The sequence below is a fragment of the Triticum dicoccoides genome, chromosome 5A (genome assembly GCF_002162155.2).
Source record: "Triticum dicoccoides isolate Atlit2015 ecotype Zavitan chromosome 5A, WEW_v2.0, whole genome shotgun sequence".
Classification (NCBI taxonomy): Eukaryota; Viridiplantae; Streptophyta; class Magnoliopsida; order Poales; family Poaceae; genus Triticum; species Triticum dicoccoides.
In genome coordinates, this window is record NC_041388.1 from 34,384,338 (window position 1) to 34,398,061 (window position 13,724).

Below are 13,724 nucleotides of genomic sequence, written 5' to 3' on the forward strand. Positions count from 1 at the left end.
AAACCCTAGCTCACTCACTCTCCTCTCTCGCTCCGTCCTCTCCTCTCCCCTCACCGATTACGATCGAGTCCGGCGCAATGTCGAGCTACGGTAGCCGCTCCAACGACGTAGTGAATCCGGAGTATGAGCTTGCCCTCCGCATCACCTTGGAGTGGTCCAAGGTGGACACCGGGGCAGCTCCGGATCTGCAGGCTCGCCGCAGCCGCCGCTTCCCCATCGGCGCATCTCAGACGCCGGCGCTGGCCCCTCCCGGTCGATGGGCAGCTCCGACAGGCGCCGGCACAATCCGCGCCTCCCCTATGCTGTCCCATCGCCCCGCTGGCTACTGCTCCCCTTCGTGGGCAGCGGTGGGTGCTTGTGCCCGCCTCGCCGCGCACGTCGGAGTCGGAGGCGTGCGTCGCCCGCCGCGAGAGGTAGCGGGCAAGGGAGAGGGGCGTTGTGGAGAGCTCTGTCCAACGCCGGCGTGGGCCGATGGAGCCCGACGAGGACGAGCGGCTCCTCCAGTGGGTCTACCGCCGGTCCTTACGACGGCGGAGACGGACGCTCGACGGCTTTGCCGGAAGAACGCGAAGGCTCTCCGGCTTGCCATCGAGCAGTCCGAGCGGGAGGCGGGGGAGAAGGCGATGGAGGCGGCTCGGCTGGCCAAGCTCAGGCGCCAGCAGGACCGGGCAGTCCAGCGCCTCAAGGGCCTCGTCATCGTCGATTCCTCCTCCTCAGGCGACAACGACCACAGCTCCTTGTCTGACGAATCGACAATCCTCCACCAGCCGTGGACTCCTATAGAAGCATCGCAGACCGGAAGGGCAAAGGGCCGGCGGCGAGGAAGTGGTGAAGAAGGTTTGATTATCGTTTTTAGTGTTTGAACTTGTCCGGCGACGAATTGTGCCAATCTTTTGGATGATATAAATTGGGTTTATGTGCATTACATTCTCGGTTTCATACCGATTTCTTTGAACGTTGTTTGATCACGTAGACTAGTTCATCATGTGCATGCATAGTATGGATATAGGGTACCGGATATGGGACGAGACTTGCCTGCTCCCTTGTCGTGTGCCCATCCGTGCTCCCGTCTACGTGGCTTGATTTGATTGAAGCAAAATAAGGTCCGGCCCCACCCCCTTAAAATCAGGGGGGAGATGATTAGATTAGAAAGAAAAAAGGAAAAAAGACAGTCGTAGGATTAAGTGGGAGCACAGATGGGAGCACGGAGAGGGAGCAGGCAAGCCGGATCCCCGGATATGAGGGATCGGATTTGCTGTCTGTGGCTGTAGATGCTCTAAGATCCCTCTTTCCTATTTTCCCCGACGCCCAACCTTCCCTCATTTCGTTCTTTTCTTTTTCCGACATCCCTCTTTGCTTCCTTGTTGTGTCTAATCCGAAATCCGCCTTCCTTCTTAATTTTCTCTCCTCCTTATTATTCTGTCAAATCCGAAATCCCTCCCCGTTAATTTTCTCTCTTTCCTTCCTTGTTACGGGACAGTTTACTTGCTTATTTATTACGTGACGCTATTGGTCAGAGTTCGTGCAACCGGTGCCATCGCTCTGCTCCTGCTCGCTGGAGTGGATCCCATGGCACCGTGCTTAGTAATGGACCCCAGAATTCATGGGAGGCATGGTGGAGGATGACATGCCCGGATCGCCGCACGGTGGTTGGTTGCAGCCTCACCGCGCGAACAGTGTTGTTGATGCCATGGTGCCGGCTCGATGGAGCAAGGGATTCCCGATGACGTCGGCCGGGGCCGTTGTTTCCCGAGGTCGAAGGTGATGGCGGTCCGACTTCTAGCGAGAGTCCGGATTGTGAGGGAGAACATACAAAACAATTGTGTAGTTCGTATCAAACGCTTCTCCATTTATAGATGGCGGCAGACACATGAGATTGAGAACGTAGCGGGGCGTCGCACAGGGGAGTCGTCTTCCGAAACACACCCATTGTTGGGCTTTGTACACAGAGCGCTCACCGAATGAAATTTAAAAATAATATACGTTTTCTTTTGCATGTAGTGTTGGCTAGGTCATTTGGTTATCGTTTGCTAAAAAGACGCTGGTTATCATGGAGGTGTGTAGGGCTATGAGTCCGAGTCGTGCCTGGACGTATGTGGCGGCGCGAGATGACCAGTACACAGCTCAAGTTTTCACTTTTCTTTTTTTATTGTTTGATTCGTTACATAGATTTATTTTCAATCTCAGCGTTAATCTTTATATTTGATGTAAAATCAACGGATGTAAATAGATGACGGATGAAGAACTATAAAAGACTACTCCCTTTAATATTAAGTAAAGAAATGAAACAGCCCGAATCCATAATCACACTGGTGCATCAGAAGTATTGGCTAACCAATACATCTTTTGGAAGTTCATCAGAGCTAAGACAATCGATCCGTGATTGAGTAGTAAAAAACAGCTAGTTTGTCATACTCTTACCAACAAATAAGAGGGGGAGGGGGGAGGATCGCCACCTGAATTTCCATTGAAATGAGAAAATGTAGCTATCACAGGGAAAGGTGCCACGCCCGGATGTAGTCATGCCACAGACCGGCGGTTATTTTCTGGTCCACATCTTTAAGATCACTGACGAACTCTGTTTTTATGCTCACAGTGCAAGCGAGGAGCATCAGTAACTCTGTTTTCTGCTAATGCTTTGCCATGCTGCTGTAGATAAATCATTCAGGACAGGATGTGTGCAGTCATGACTTGCATCTTTCATGTACAGTTACTCAGCAAATAAAAAGGGCCCCGAATTAGAACAATACTTCACTCGCTTAATTTAGACACAGTGGTACACGAACATAAATTAGCATGCGTACATGCATGCAGGGTTCAGGCACACACAAGCCAATTACGGTGGACTAGATGGATCTTATTACAAACTAAACACAATAGGCTTGGCGGTTATGGATCTACACACAAGCCATAAGATACGATGGACTAGATGGATCTTATTACAAACTAAACACAATAGGCTTGGCGGCTATGGATAATATAGCTGCCAGAAGATACATACAACTCCTTGCTACCAGCAAGTCATTTAGTCTGCAAAAAACAGATTTAAAACATCAGTTAATTTAAACCATCTACCAGACAATATATGCCTTTTGTAGTAAGCACAAGTTAGAGGTAGCTAGATTAACGCTCAAACTACAGCAAGTAAACGAGCATCTGTGTATATACGTACTCTTGCTTGCCTGCCTGGCCGTCGATCTTATGATGTTCTTACTACTCATCATGGACATCATCTTCATCCTTGGCCTCCTCCTGCCCCTCCTCCTCCTCCTCCTCCTCCTCCTCCTCCTCATCCTCCTCCTCGTCATTATCATCATCAACATCATCTTCATCCTTGGCCTCCTCCTGCTCCTCCTCCTCGTCATCATCGTCATCAACAGACTTATCATCATCGTCGTCGGTCTCCTTGTCAGTGTTCGTCCCATCGCCATAAGTCGAGGCCCTAGACTTGGGGCTGTCCGTTGTGAAAGTGCTGACACTTTTAACATCCTCATCCGACACCACATTATCTGTGATGTTCAGTGTTACGAGCCCTGCAGGCAACACACAGTACAGACCAAATTAAACTCGCAAATCCGCTCAAGGTTAAGAAAATTGTACATAGAGAACAAACACGGCACGCCATACGTACACTCGTCGTCCCAAGAGGTAGGTCGCACGTTCTCAAGCCGCCGAAGCTCTTCTGCATGGTAGAAAAAGATTTGTATGAATACTAACTGCATTATTAACCTCTCCTAATTAAAATGTGTAGAAAATTTTATGTCTATCAAATCCAACAATTTTCTAGGAACTAGTGAATAGAGAAGATCAATCATTTCCTATGTCGCCATGCATTATCGAACACGAATAGCAAATTAATTCCTGTTAGCTACGAAGTGAGCTCGGGACATGAATAGTTCAAAGGAAAACGCTCGCGCACACACACTTACCCGCGGTCAGCACACGCTTCTTGCTCCTTTTCTTGTCTTGATTACCCCCATTGGATGAATTTCCATTCTCCATCTTCTCCTTCTCAAGCTAAGTAGGTGCACTCACAGAGTAGTGCTGCATAGTCTCCCAACCCCCCTCTTTTATAAGAGGAGAGATCAGTACACTACTAAGATGCACATGCACACAAGAGTTGATATGCATGTGTCATGAAATATCTTGTCCAGTCATGCACCTGAAAGATTGTAACAGATATAGTACTGACTCCGGTCCTTTTTACTCCTCGTATAAGATTTGTCTTAAGTCAAACTTCATAAAATTTAACCATCTTTATATTAAAAATTATCAATGTCTACAATACTAAAGTTATACAATATGAAAATTAAATTCATGAGCATCTAATAATATCGATTTCATATTGTGAATATTAATATTTTTTAATATAGTTGGTCAAACTTTATAAAGTTTGACTTTAGACAAATCTTATATGCGGAGTAAAAAAAGACCGGAGAGAGTACACATCAATCATGCATGAGTTAGGCAATCTTCACAACATCATACAATTTACTATGAATAGTGCAAAAATTACATATATAGTTTTGGAGGCGGCCGGTAGGTCGATTGATTAGTGGATCAAGATTGCAGAGCGTGAGTTGCATGAACCTCTCCCTCGCCCCGCGTGGAGACGGGGAGGGAAACCCTAGGTCGCTGTCGTCGGTTCCGTCCCCTTCTCCCTCCTTCCTTGCTGCGCCAGAGGGCGCGGCTGACATGGCCAGTGTCTTCGGCTAGGGCGTAGAGCGGGGCGGGCGTCACGGTGTGTTGGTTCTGGGCCTGCAAGTAGTGACGGCGGATCCAGGGCTAGCCATTGATTCGGGCAAAGAATTTCTCCTCGGTGGAAGTCCCTCGAACCAAGAGAGCAGGAGGCAAAAGCGCTCGTTGGAGACGCCCGCCAACGTAGAAGGAACGTCCGCATCAGGCGAAACAAATCCAGACATTTGGCTTGAACCCGTCCAACCCGACCCGACTAGAGGAGGCACCACCAAATTCTAGAGTGTGCACATGTGGTGCATACAGAGGGTCTGCTAGATCGGTTGGTGCTCTCGGCTTGCTGTTCGGCAGCTTGGTGAGGCCACTGGATTAGATGGTGTGTGTTGATATGATGTCAGAGCATATCATCAAACTTGTACGTGTAGTGTGGGTTGGTTCATGTATTTGTTTTGTCGGTTCCTGTGTGTATTGTTTGATGCAGAGCCCGGAGTACTCCGCCTTTTAAAAAAATAGGTTTGTATATTTCAAAATATAATAATGACATTTTAATTTAAATGGTATGTTTCTACTAGGAACAATGTTGGGGAGAACCAGGGTACGTGGGACTTGATACATTTGCGTCATGAGATATTCGGAAGCAGAGAAAATGGTATAAGTCTCGTGTGCTAGTAGTAGTACTTTCTGTGTCCACGTGCGTGACTGCAAACTGTCCTAGAAAACGGTTGCAGTTTTCGCTTAGAAAAGTCAAATGTTGTTTCTTAATTAAATTTTTTAAGGGTGACGCCTCAAGAACACTAGTAGTCTTCTACAACTGAACCAGACGGCGATTAGCAGGCCATGATGCAAGAGGCAGCGCGAGCCAATGCCTATTTAAGTCCCGCATTGAATTAGCTTCCTTCGTGTTCATTCAAAACATGCATCTATAATTTCTTGAGCAGTGCTATATGGATGACATTTTTTTGACATAACGCTATACAGACGACTTAATTTGAATGACCAGCGCACCACGATGAATGTCAGCCGGGGATCTCATCCACAGCCGAGCAACGTATGCTGAATTGTTGGTTGTGCACAGGTCACCCACACACTGTCGTGTGTGGAGCAATTTCCTAATTACTTTGCGGTTAGGACCAACAACAATTTTGAAATTTGGAATGAGTAGGGCGACTCAGGCAGCACACAAACTCTAGCCGTCGGGGGCGCGAACTCCCTCTTCGCCTCCCTCCGCCACTGCCGGGCTAAGCCCGGGGCCGACTGCGGTGGCAGGGAATCTCCTCCCAAACTCGCGATGGAGGGGGTAGGGCGGGACCGTCCTCCCATGAGGCAGAGCGTCCGCGATCTGGATCATGGCGGCGCAGCGGCTTGCTTCGAGCGGCGGCCGTGGGTGGTGGCGTGGTCGTCTGGTGGTAGGCCGCTGGCGGCGGCATGGAGAGGACGCCGCGCACGACTTGGCTTGGCAGATTGGAAATAAAATTTTTGTTGTGGGAATTTTTTTTGCAACATAGGTTGTATTGCAGAATTTTTTCCCTGTCTTTCCTTTTTTGCAACAACAGTGTGTTGGAGAACTTTTGCAATATAGGTAATGTTGCGGAACAATTTGCAACTAAAAAAATGTGCAGAAACGCCGGTGTCGTTGCCTGCTGTGACAGCCTGGTTTTTGCCTTCTCTTTTTTTCCGGACTTCATTTGCTTCTGCTTTGAGTTTGGGGTTTTTGAATCAATTCATATGGACTTAAACACTTGGGCATGTCCTTGATTTTCACCCAGGTGACCCATCCATCTCTAACTCACCATTCTTTCTCTGGAAAAACCCAAAATGATCCAAGGAATATTTTTCATAAAAGAAAAATATTCATTTTCTTCTCAGAAACTCAATTCAAAAACTTGTGCTCCAAAGCAACCCTCATTTTTACCGCTCCTAAAATCCTGAGAGAATTCCCAAATATTCTTTGAACCTTGGCCCACCTTCCTGAGCAAAAATATTGCATAACTTTTTGGAATATTTTTACTACAGAAAATCATTTCTGTTCTGGCCTCCAAATGCACTTTGCACAAAAAGTGTATTTTTCCTTCATCCAATGAGGCTGATTTTTCTTGAGCTTCATTACCCTCCTAAGTAAAGCTTAACCCCAGGAGATCAGCCATAATCTCATTCTAGAAGCCCTCCAAACTTGGCGACCAATTTTTTGTCCAGAAACTTGCCAGGAAGCTCAAGTCTGATCTGGTCGGCTTGGCAATGTGCCATCACCCCTCTTAGAACTAACACTGCACGAACAACACCCTAGACATGGTTTGGCATCTCGTGGGCATCGTCTTGACCATGCCAGGGTGTTGACCACGTGAAGACATGGCTCTGGCAATGCGCCCGACGCGCTTTGCGCTGCGCCCGTGCGTCTGTTTCACGCGTGCTCATTCCAGAGCCCGCCGACGACTGCCGCACCGCGCCACCGTCTTCATCTCATCGCCTTTGACCCCTCCCTGCCACTCGCCGACGCCGGAGTAGCCGCAGCGAGCACGGGCATATTGCGGCCAAAAGCCACAGTGTGCCCGTGCTCCTGTCTTCTTCTTCCACCGCCTCCTATGCTCGTCTTCGAGGTTCACAGTGCCCGCGTGAGCTCTGAAGCTCTATCCCGTCCTCGCTGGCGCTCCTCGTCGCCGTGCGTCGCTTCTAGAGAGCTCCAGCGGAGCCGAGACTCCCTCCCCCTCCGCCTATAAATTTAGACCCCTCCAGTCTCTCCGATCACTCCCAACTCCACTTCTAGAGAGCTCCGGTGGAGCCGAGACCCCCTCCCCCTCCGCCTATAAATTCAGACCCCTCCAGCCTCTCCGTCACTCCCAACTCATCGCCCACCTTCCTCAAATCCGTAGCATAGCCGCAGCCCGGCCAGGCAGGCCTCTGGCCGCCGCCCCCGACCCGAGCTCGTCGGCGATCCCTGCAGCCCCTCCTCCTCAATCTAGTGCCCCGCGAGCTCGATCCACTCCTCAGGCGACTCCCTAGTGGCTCACTGGTGTCGTCCGACCCCGTTGGAGCCCCTGGTGCAGCCCCACGTCGCCGTCGTCCTCAACTCTGGCGAGCTCCGCTTTCTGCAGCCGCTGGAGAAGCTTGTCCCGAGCCCGTCCGTCCACCTCTAGCCAATCCATGGGTACAGGCAGGTGCGCCTCGACCCCCTCTCTCTTTCTATCCCTCTGGATCTGGCCGCTGAGCACTCCTCACCGGAGAATGCGCCGGCGAAGCCCTGTTGTCTCTGTTTCTCTCTCTCACTCTCCCTCGATCTGACACGTGGGGCCCGCTGTCATCCTCATCGCTCACACCCAAAGCGGTATGAGTAGTGGCATATTCCTGGAATACGCCATCGACGTCACCCCCTCTGGCTTTTCTTTTTATTCAAATTTAATCAAATTTTGACCAGAAACTTTGTAACGACCCGAACCTGATAAGATTCGGTGTCTCTGTGCTCACTGTGCTAGTCCCTAGATCAATATCTAGCACACACAGTAAAAGATGTAATATCAAGAATAAACCACATGTCATAAATAATACATCGCAGATCCAGAATATAATATAATACATACCTCCATAGCTCAAAGCTAGCATACAAGCAAATCCTACAGGTAAGGTCATATCCACAAGAGATATGATCTCATCATACTACCGCAAAACGTTTATCAAACTTTAATCAGTAGTGTTGGTCTGAATCTAAGCTTTTCCCTTCTCATCTAAATTAACCATAAAGATCATCTAGCAATCCAAAAGTTAGTCTGTCTTGAGTTCGGTAAAAATACTTCTTTCTTGAATTCCTTCACTCCTCATTGTAGCATTGCTTCCCAAACATTACATCTTCAGTGGCAGGTGTGGATGGGGTTACTATAGGATGTCCAACTACTTTAGCACAAGATGAGAAGTTTAGAATATGAATGGTAGATGAGAAATACGAGTATGATAGTAAGTGATCAAGAAGTGATAAAATAATTTATTCCTATGGTTTTTTTCCTACTCACTACAAAAAAAAACACATCCGTGACATTTTGGGCCGAACAAATTTTTTTTTCTGTCATACTTATGATACTTCTATGACGATAATTGTGACAAAACCCGGTATCATCATAGATGTGGTGGGATCCTACTTCTATGACAAAAATCATGACAGAAAATGGGCTTTTCGTCCTGGACGGGCCAGAGACGCAGCTGCATGACATTCTTTGGGCCTTCCATGACGGAAAAAACCGTGGTAGAAGCGAGGGCGAGGAAAATTTCCGTCGAACACAAGGCCGTTTCCTCCGTTCTGCGGTAAGCCAGGCCTCGTTTCCATCACTTGTTCCGTCCAAGCCCTTCCGATGAACACGACGACGCATTCCGTTCCGACCCAGCCGGTTGGCTCCCCATGAACACAACGACGACGTTGTTTCTCCGTTCCGACCCAGCCATGTACATGAGCCCTGGCCTTACGTATGCGCGAGTAGGCGTTCGAGACCCCGCCCGTATGTACACATACGTGGCCGTATTTTTCTTTCTTGCACACTGGCCACTGTACGTACGTGTACATGCTACGTGCGCGCCTCTACTACGACACGTGCGCGCGTCTACATCGATTAGTATATATGTACGTACACGTTCGCGGCCAGAATGACAACGCTACGTACGCTTCGACCAGGTGGGTCTCGACTGTCAGGCACTTCCTTGCGTGCGAAGATGTAGCTGGTGGGTCCCAGGAGTCAGGGGGCGAATCGTATTTTTTTGCCCGGACGCACTTCCTTGCGTGTGAAGATGTAGCTAGTGGGTCCCAGCAGTTAGGGGGGCGAATCATTTTTTCTTCCGGACGCACTTCCTTGCGTGCGAAGATGTAGCTGGTGGGTCCCAGCAGTCAGGGGGAAACGTTTTTTTCACGAAATTCAGTGGCATGTCCGGTGGGTCCCAGCTATCAGGTGGAGGAATCATTATTTTCCGCGTAATAAGGAGGCACTTCCATGCTGCGGCCGTGGACCCAGCTATTAGCCTCTCCACGTATAGTCCACGTCTAATGGAAGTTGTTCCTTGACCACGTTGACCACACCGCGACGAGAGCACCACGGCGGTGGATGACGGTGAGGCCTAGGAAGGGGACGACGCAGAGACGGGGAAGACGCGGCAGTGGATGCCCACGCGGAGAGGAGTACGAGGGTTCACTGGTTCGGCTGCGGTCGTCGCAGAATAACAGGGGGTGTGGGTGAGTGGAGGGATGGCCTGGCCAGCGGTGGGAGTAGTCGGGGCGGTGAGGCCTCCGCGGCAGCACAGCCGACCACGGGAGGCAGGAGCAGGCGGCACGACCGGCGCTGCTTTGGGCGGCTGGAGCAAGAAGACCAGAGGTTGAAGAAGCACGACGGGCGTTGGATGGACAGCGTACGGTCACTGCAGCTAGAATCGTTTATATTGACTAAGTTGACAAAGCCCTTGGCACGTCAACTTAGTAGGCCCACAAGTCAGCTTCCAAAACGGTGCGCCCCAGATGTCAGGGGGAGGAATCATTTTTTGGGCGGGTGAATCTAGAATATCCGAGATTGAAGAAGAAGCACAGCATCCGTTGGATGGACATCCAACGGCCACTGCTACTAGAATCGTGTGTTGACTATAAGTTGACAAAGCCTTTCGTACGCGTCAACTCTCTTTTTTTAGGGACGCGTCAACTTAGTAAGGCCACAAGTGTGTGGCAGAGAACTTATAGCCCATTTGAGATTTGTAAGAATGTGCAGCCCATTTTTGAGTTCTAATGGAATTTACTACAGCCCATTTACACTTTGTTAAAAGTACAGCCCATTTCAACCAACCGTTCAAAACAGAATTCAATAAAAATTTCCCACATTTTGATGGGATCCAAAATATTTTTATCCCGAAATTTCTAGTTAGATTAAATACAATTTCAATATAAATTTATATTACGTAAAAATCCAGCGAAACATTGAGCTTGGAACAATTAATGAAATTAAAATCTTCAATATCCAAAAATAATATTTATAAAGTAATTACGTGTTTGGTGCATTTTTTATAGTTACTGCCCAGTTTTTATAATTACATTCCATTTAGTATTTCTTAAAGCCCATTTTCTTGTTAAGCCTAATGCATCCTTCTTAGGAAAGATTTGCAGCCCAACGGGGCGGAGAATAACAACTTGACCTTGCCTGGGTATTCCTAAAAAAAAGTATAGCTGGGCTAGCCATTTTCAGCTTGAAAAAAAATTAATATCTGGGCTGGATATCTAGCCTGGGCTAGACGGGCCATAGCCCGCCCAGTTAATACCTACAGCGATGTTTTCATTGTTGTTCAGAGGAGAAAAATTAATATCTGGGCTAAACATCAAAAAACTCTGTAGTGCTCACACCTTAAAAACACAAATACTGCTCGAAGTGCTTGGTCCCAAGTGTCGGCCGCTTCTTGTGCAATTCTCTCGTTTATTGACTACATAGGTTGACAATGGTGTGGGACCGTGATGTCCGGAAACCAGGAGGAAGCAAAAAAAAGTATAGTTTTATATATAGATATATATAATGAGGAGGCACTTGCATACGTGAGGCTATGGCCCTGGTGGGTCCCCATTGTCATCCTCTCCAAGTAGACTCATCTCCTCGCCCGCGCACGCTTTCCACCCGAAACAGTCAGCGCTGCCCGCCCCGCTTCCCGGTGCAGGCGATTGCTCCGCCTTCAAACGACACAAGTGCCGTCCGTCTGTCCATCTGCCGCCCACATTAATGATACACAGTTGCTAAGGCGGCTACTCTGGCGCCACACGTCCGTCCCTCCGCCGCCCACCATTACTATATAAACTGCTGCGCCGGTCATAGCCGCAGTCATCCGCATCCGTTCCCTTTCTTCTGTCCACACCACTACTACCCACCATGGCTTCCTCGCGCTCCAACGCTCTTTGGGACGGGCGGACGATGGACCACAAGGAGATGGCAGCCATTGCTGCGAACCGGCTGGCTGACAGGCAGCCGGAGGACGACGACGTCCCAATGGAGAATATGGTAGTCGACGATCCGGCGCCAACTCCCTCCTTCGCGCCATCATTGCTGGTGCATTGCACCATGACCATCGGCGAGGCCCGTGCCCAATATATGGACACAGTGAGGCAGATGCATGAGGAGCAGTTCAGGGAGGCGCAGGCCGACGCCGCCTACAACCACCATCTCCTCCAGGAGCACCTGCATGCGGAGGAGCAGATCGCCGCGGAGCGAGCGGAGCAGGAGGTGCTGCTCGACTCGTACCACTGCACCCGCAAGAGCCGCCTCGAGCGCTGGCGGTACCGCATGCGGGTGGCGGAGGCTGCGGCCTCCTACAAAGAGGGCGATGAAGCAGGCGAGGCGCTGTTTGGCGAGATCGAGGACGAGGCAGAGGACAATGCGGGCTCTGACGAGTGTCGGCTCCGCTGGCCTCGATGAGGCCTTGCTCCGCCGAGGCCCCGCGGCGCCAACAACGAGGCAGAGGACACCGCCGGCTCTGCCGAGGCCCCTCCCCACCAACAATGAGGCAGAGGACATCACCGGCTCAGCCGAGGCCCCACCCTTCCGACAACGAGGGGGAGGATTTCCACCGCTCCGCCGAGGCATCGCCCGCCGGCAACGAGATAGAGGACATCGCCGGCTCCGCCGCGGCCCCGCCCAATGCCAGGCCACGCCACATAGAAAACGAGGAAGAGTAGAACATGGTAGGTCGCTACCGCTCGGGTCCAAGTAAGGCCACTGCTGCTACCCTCCGGTTGAAGCCAAGCTAGGAGGGTCGACCATTGACGGCCGGTTAGCTTCTTGGCGGAGACGTGGAGTCGGAGAGCTGTGCTGGAGAAGAACACTGCTTCTACTTAACTGCTGGTGCAGTTGGCTGACTGACACGTGGGCCCAATAGGCCACATGTCAGTTATGCAACTGCACCTGCAGTTAAGTCACTGAAGCTTCTGTTTGGCTTAGCAGGACACAGGTGGGTAGCTTCAGTTAATTAATTATACCTCCAGCGCACCCCTTTAGTTAAAGAATGTATGAAATGTAATGAAATCCGGCATGTTTATATGAAATCCGACCGTGTATGAATGAATTTATTTCGATTAGTTCGAATTCCTGTATCACTGGCATTGGATGAACATGCAAAATAATACGTACTAGCATTATTCCCAGGTGATCACCTCGTTTGCAGCAGTTTCACATGTACTCCCTCCAGTCCTTTCTAGTCTGCATACAAGTTTTGTCTGCAGTCAAAGTATCTCTACTATGACCAATCTTATAGAAAAAAGTATGCACTTTCATAATGTGCGAAGTAAAAAAGGAACAGAAGGAGTACAAAGAGAGTTTGAGCAGCTTTTTAGCGTTCCTGTACATTGCAATCAAACACACAGAGTTCATAGAGAACATTCAAAACAATCAATGATTATGCATCTCAGCGACTCACATGTCAGAGGCAATATTTACTTCACAACTAAAGAATAAAGAAAAAAATGATCGACGCTGCTGACAGCAAAGGGCGTTCCATTCGAAAATATCAAACGCATGTCTTGCTAAAATCAGTGAGCAAAATTTGACAAGGTTGTCCCATTCCAAAATATCAAATACCTACGATTGTGGAATGGGTAGGGTTTGCCATCAGTTCGGACATTGACATGGCACCTCGTGCTAAATAAACCAGCTGTTCTTTTTGTGCAATTCCACCAAAATCAACCAAATTCGCGTGTAGCTTGTATGCTTTCGCCCTTATATGTTGCAACGCCTTGAACTTATCGGCACCTCCTTTCTTGTGGTGGAAATGAATGATTCGATGTATTCATGAACATTTCATGCAGTTCCCATTGAAATCAAGCTGAGCACCCTTGTTTGCACAAATACAAAAAAAGTTATTAGTGTAAATCAAACTGTACTATGAATTGATAGTTTAAACAGGCACCTACATGGTCCATGTAGAGCACACTTTTAGAAAAATGGAACTCACCAGAAAGAATCCTAGAATAACATTGTACTCGCGCATCACAGCAAAAAAAATGGAGATTTGTCAGTCCTTCTGAGCTGAAGTTAGTTTGG

General features: G+C 49.1%; 1 protein-coding gene across 1 annotated transcript; it reads right to left on the bottom strand.

The window, feature by feature from the left end:
- Positions 1–2,738: 2,738 nt before the first annotated feature.
- Positions 2,739–4,033, bottom strand: LOC119296884 (glutamic acid-rich protein-like). The gene is made up of 4 exons (XM_037574905.1): positions 3,930–4,033; positions 3,632–3,682; positions 3,173–3,533; positions 2,739–3,030 (listed from the first exon to the last, which is right to left on the bottom strand). Exons 1-3 carry the CDS (start codon positions 4,000–4,002, stop codon positions 3,214–3,216), a joined length of 444 nt encoding a protein of 147 aa, XP_037430802.1. The 5' UTR covers positions 4,003–4,033; the 3' UTR covers positions 2,739–3,030; positions 3,173–3,213.
- Between the last annotated feature and the right edge of the window lie 9,691 nt (positions 4,034–13,724).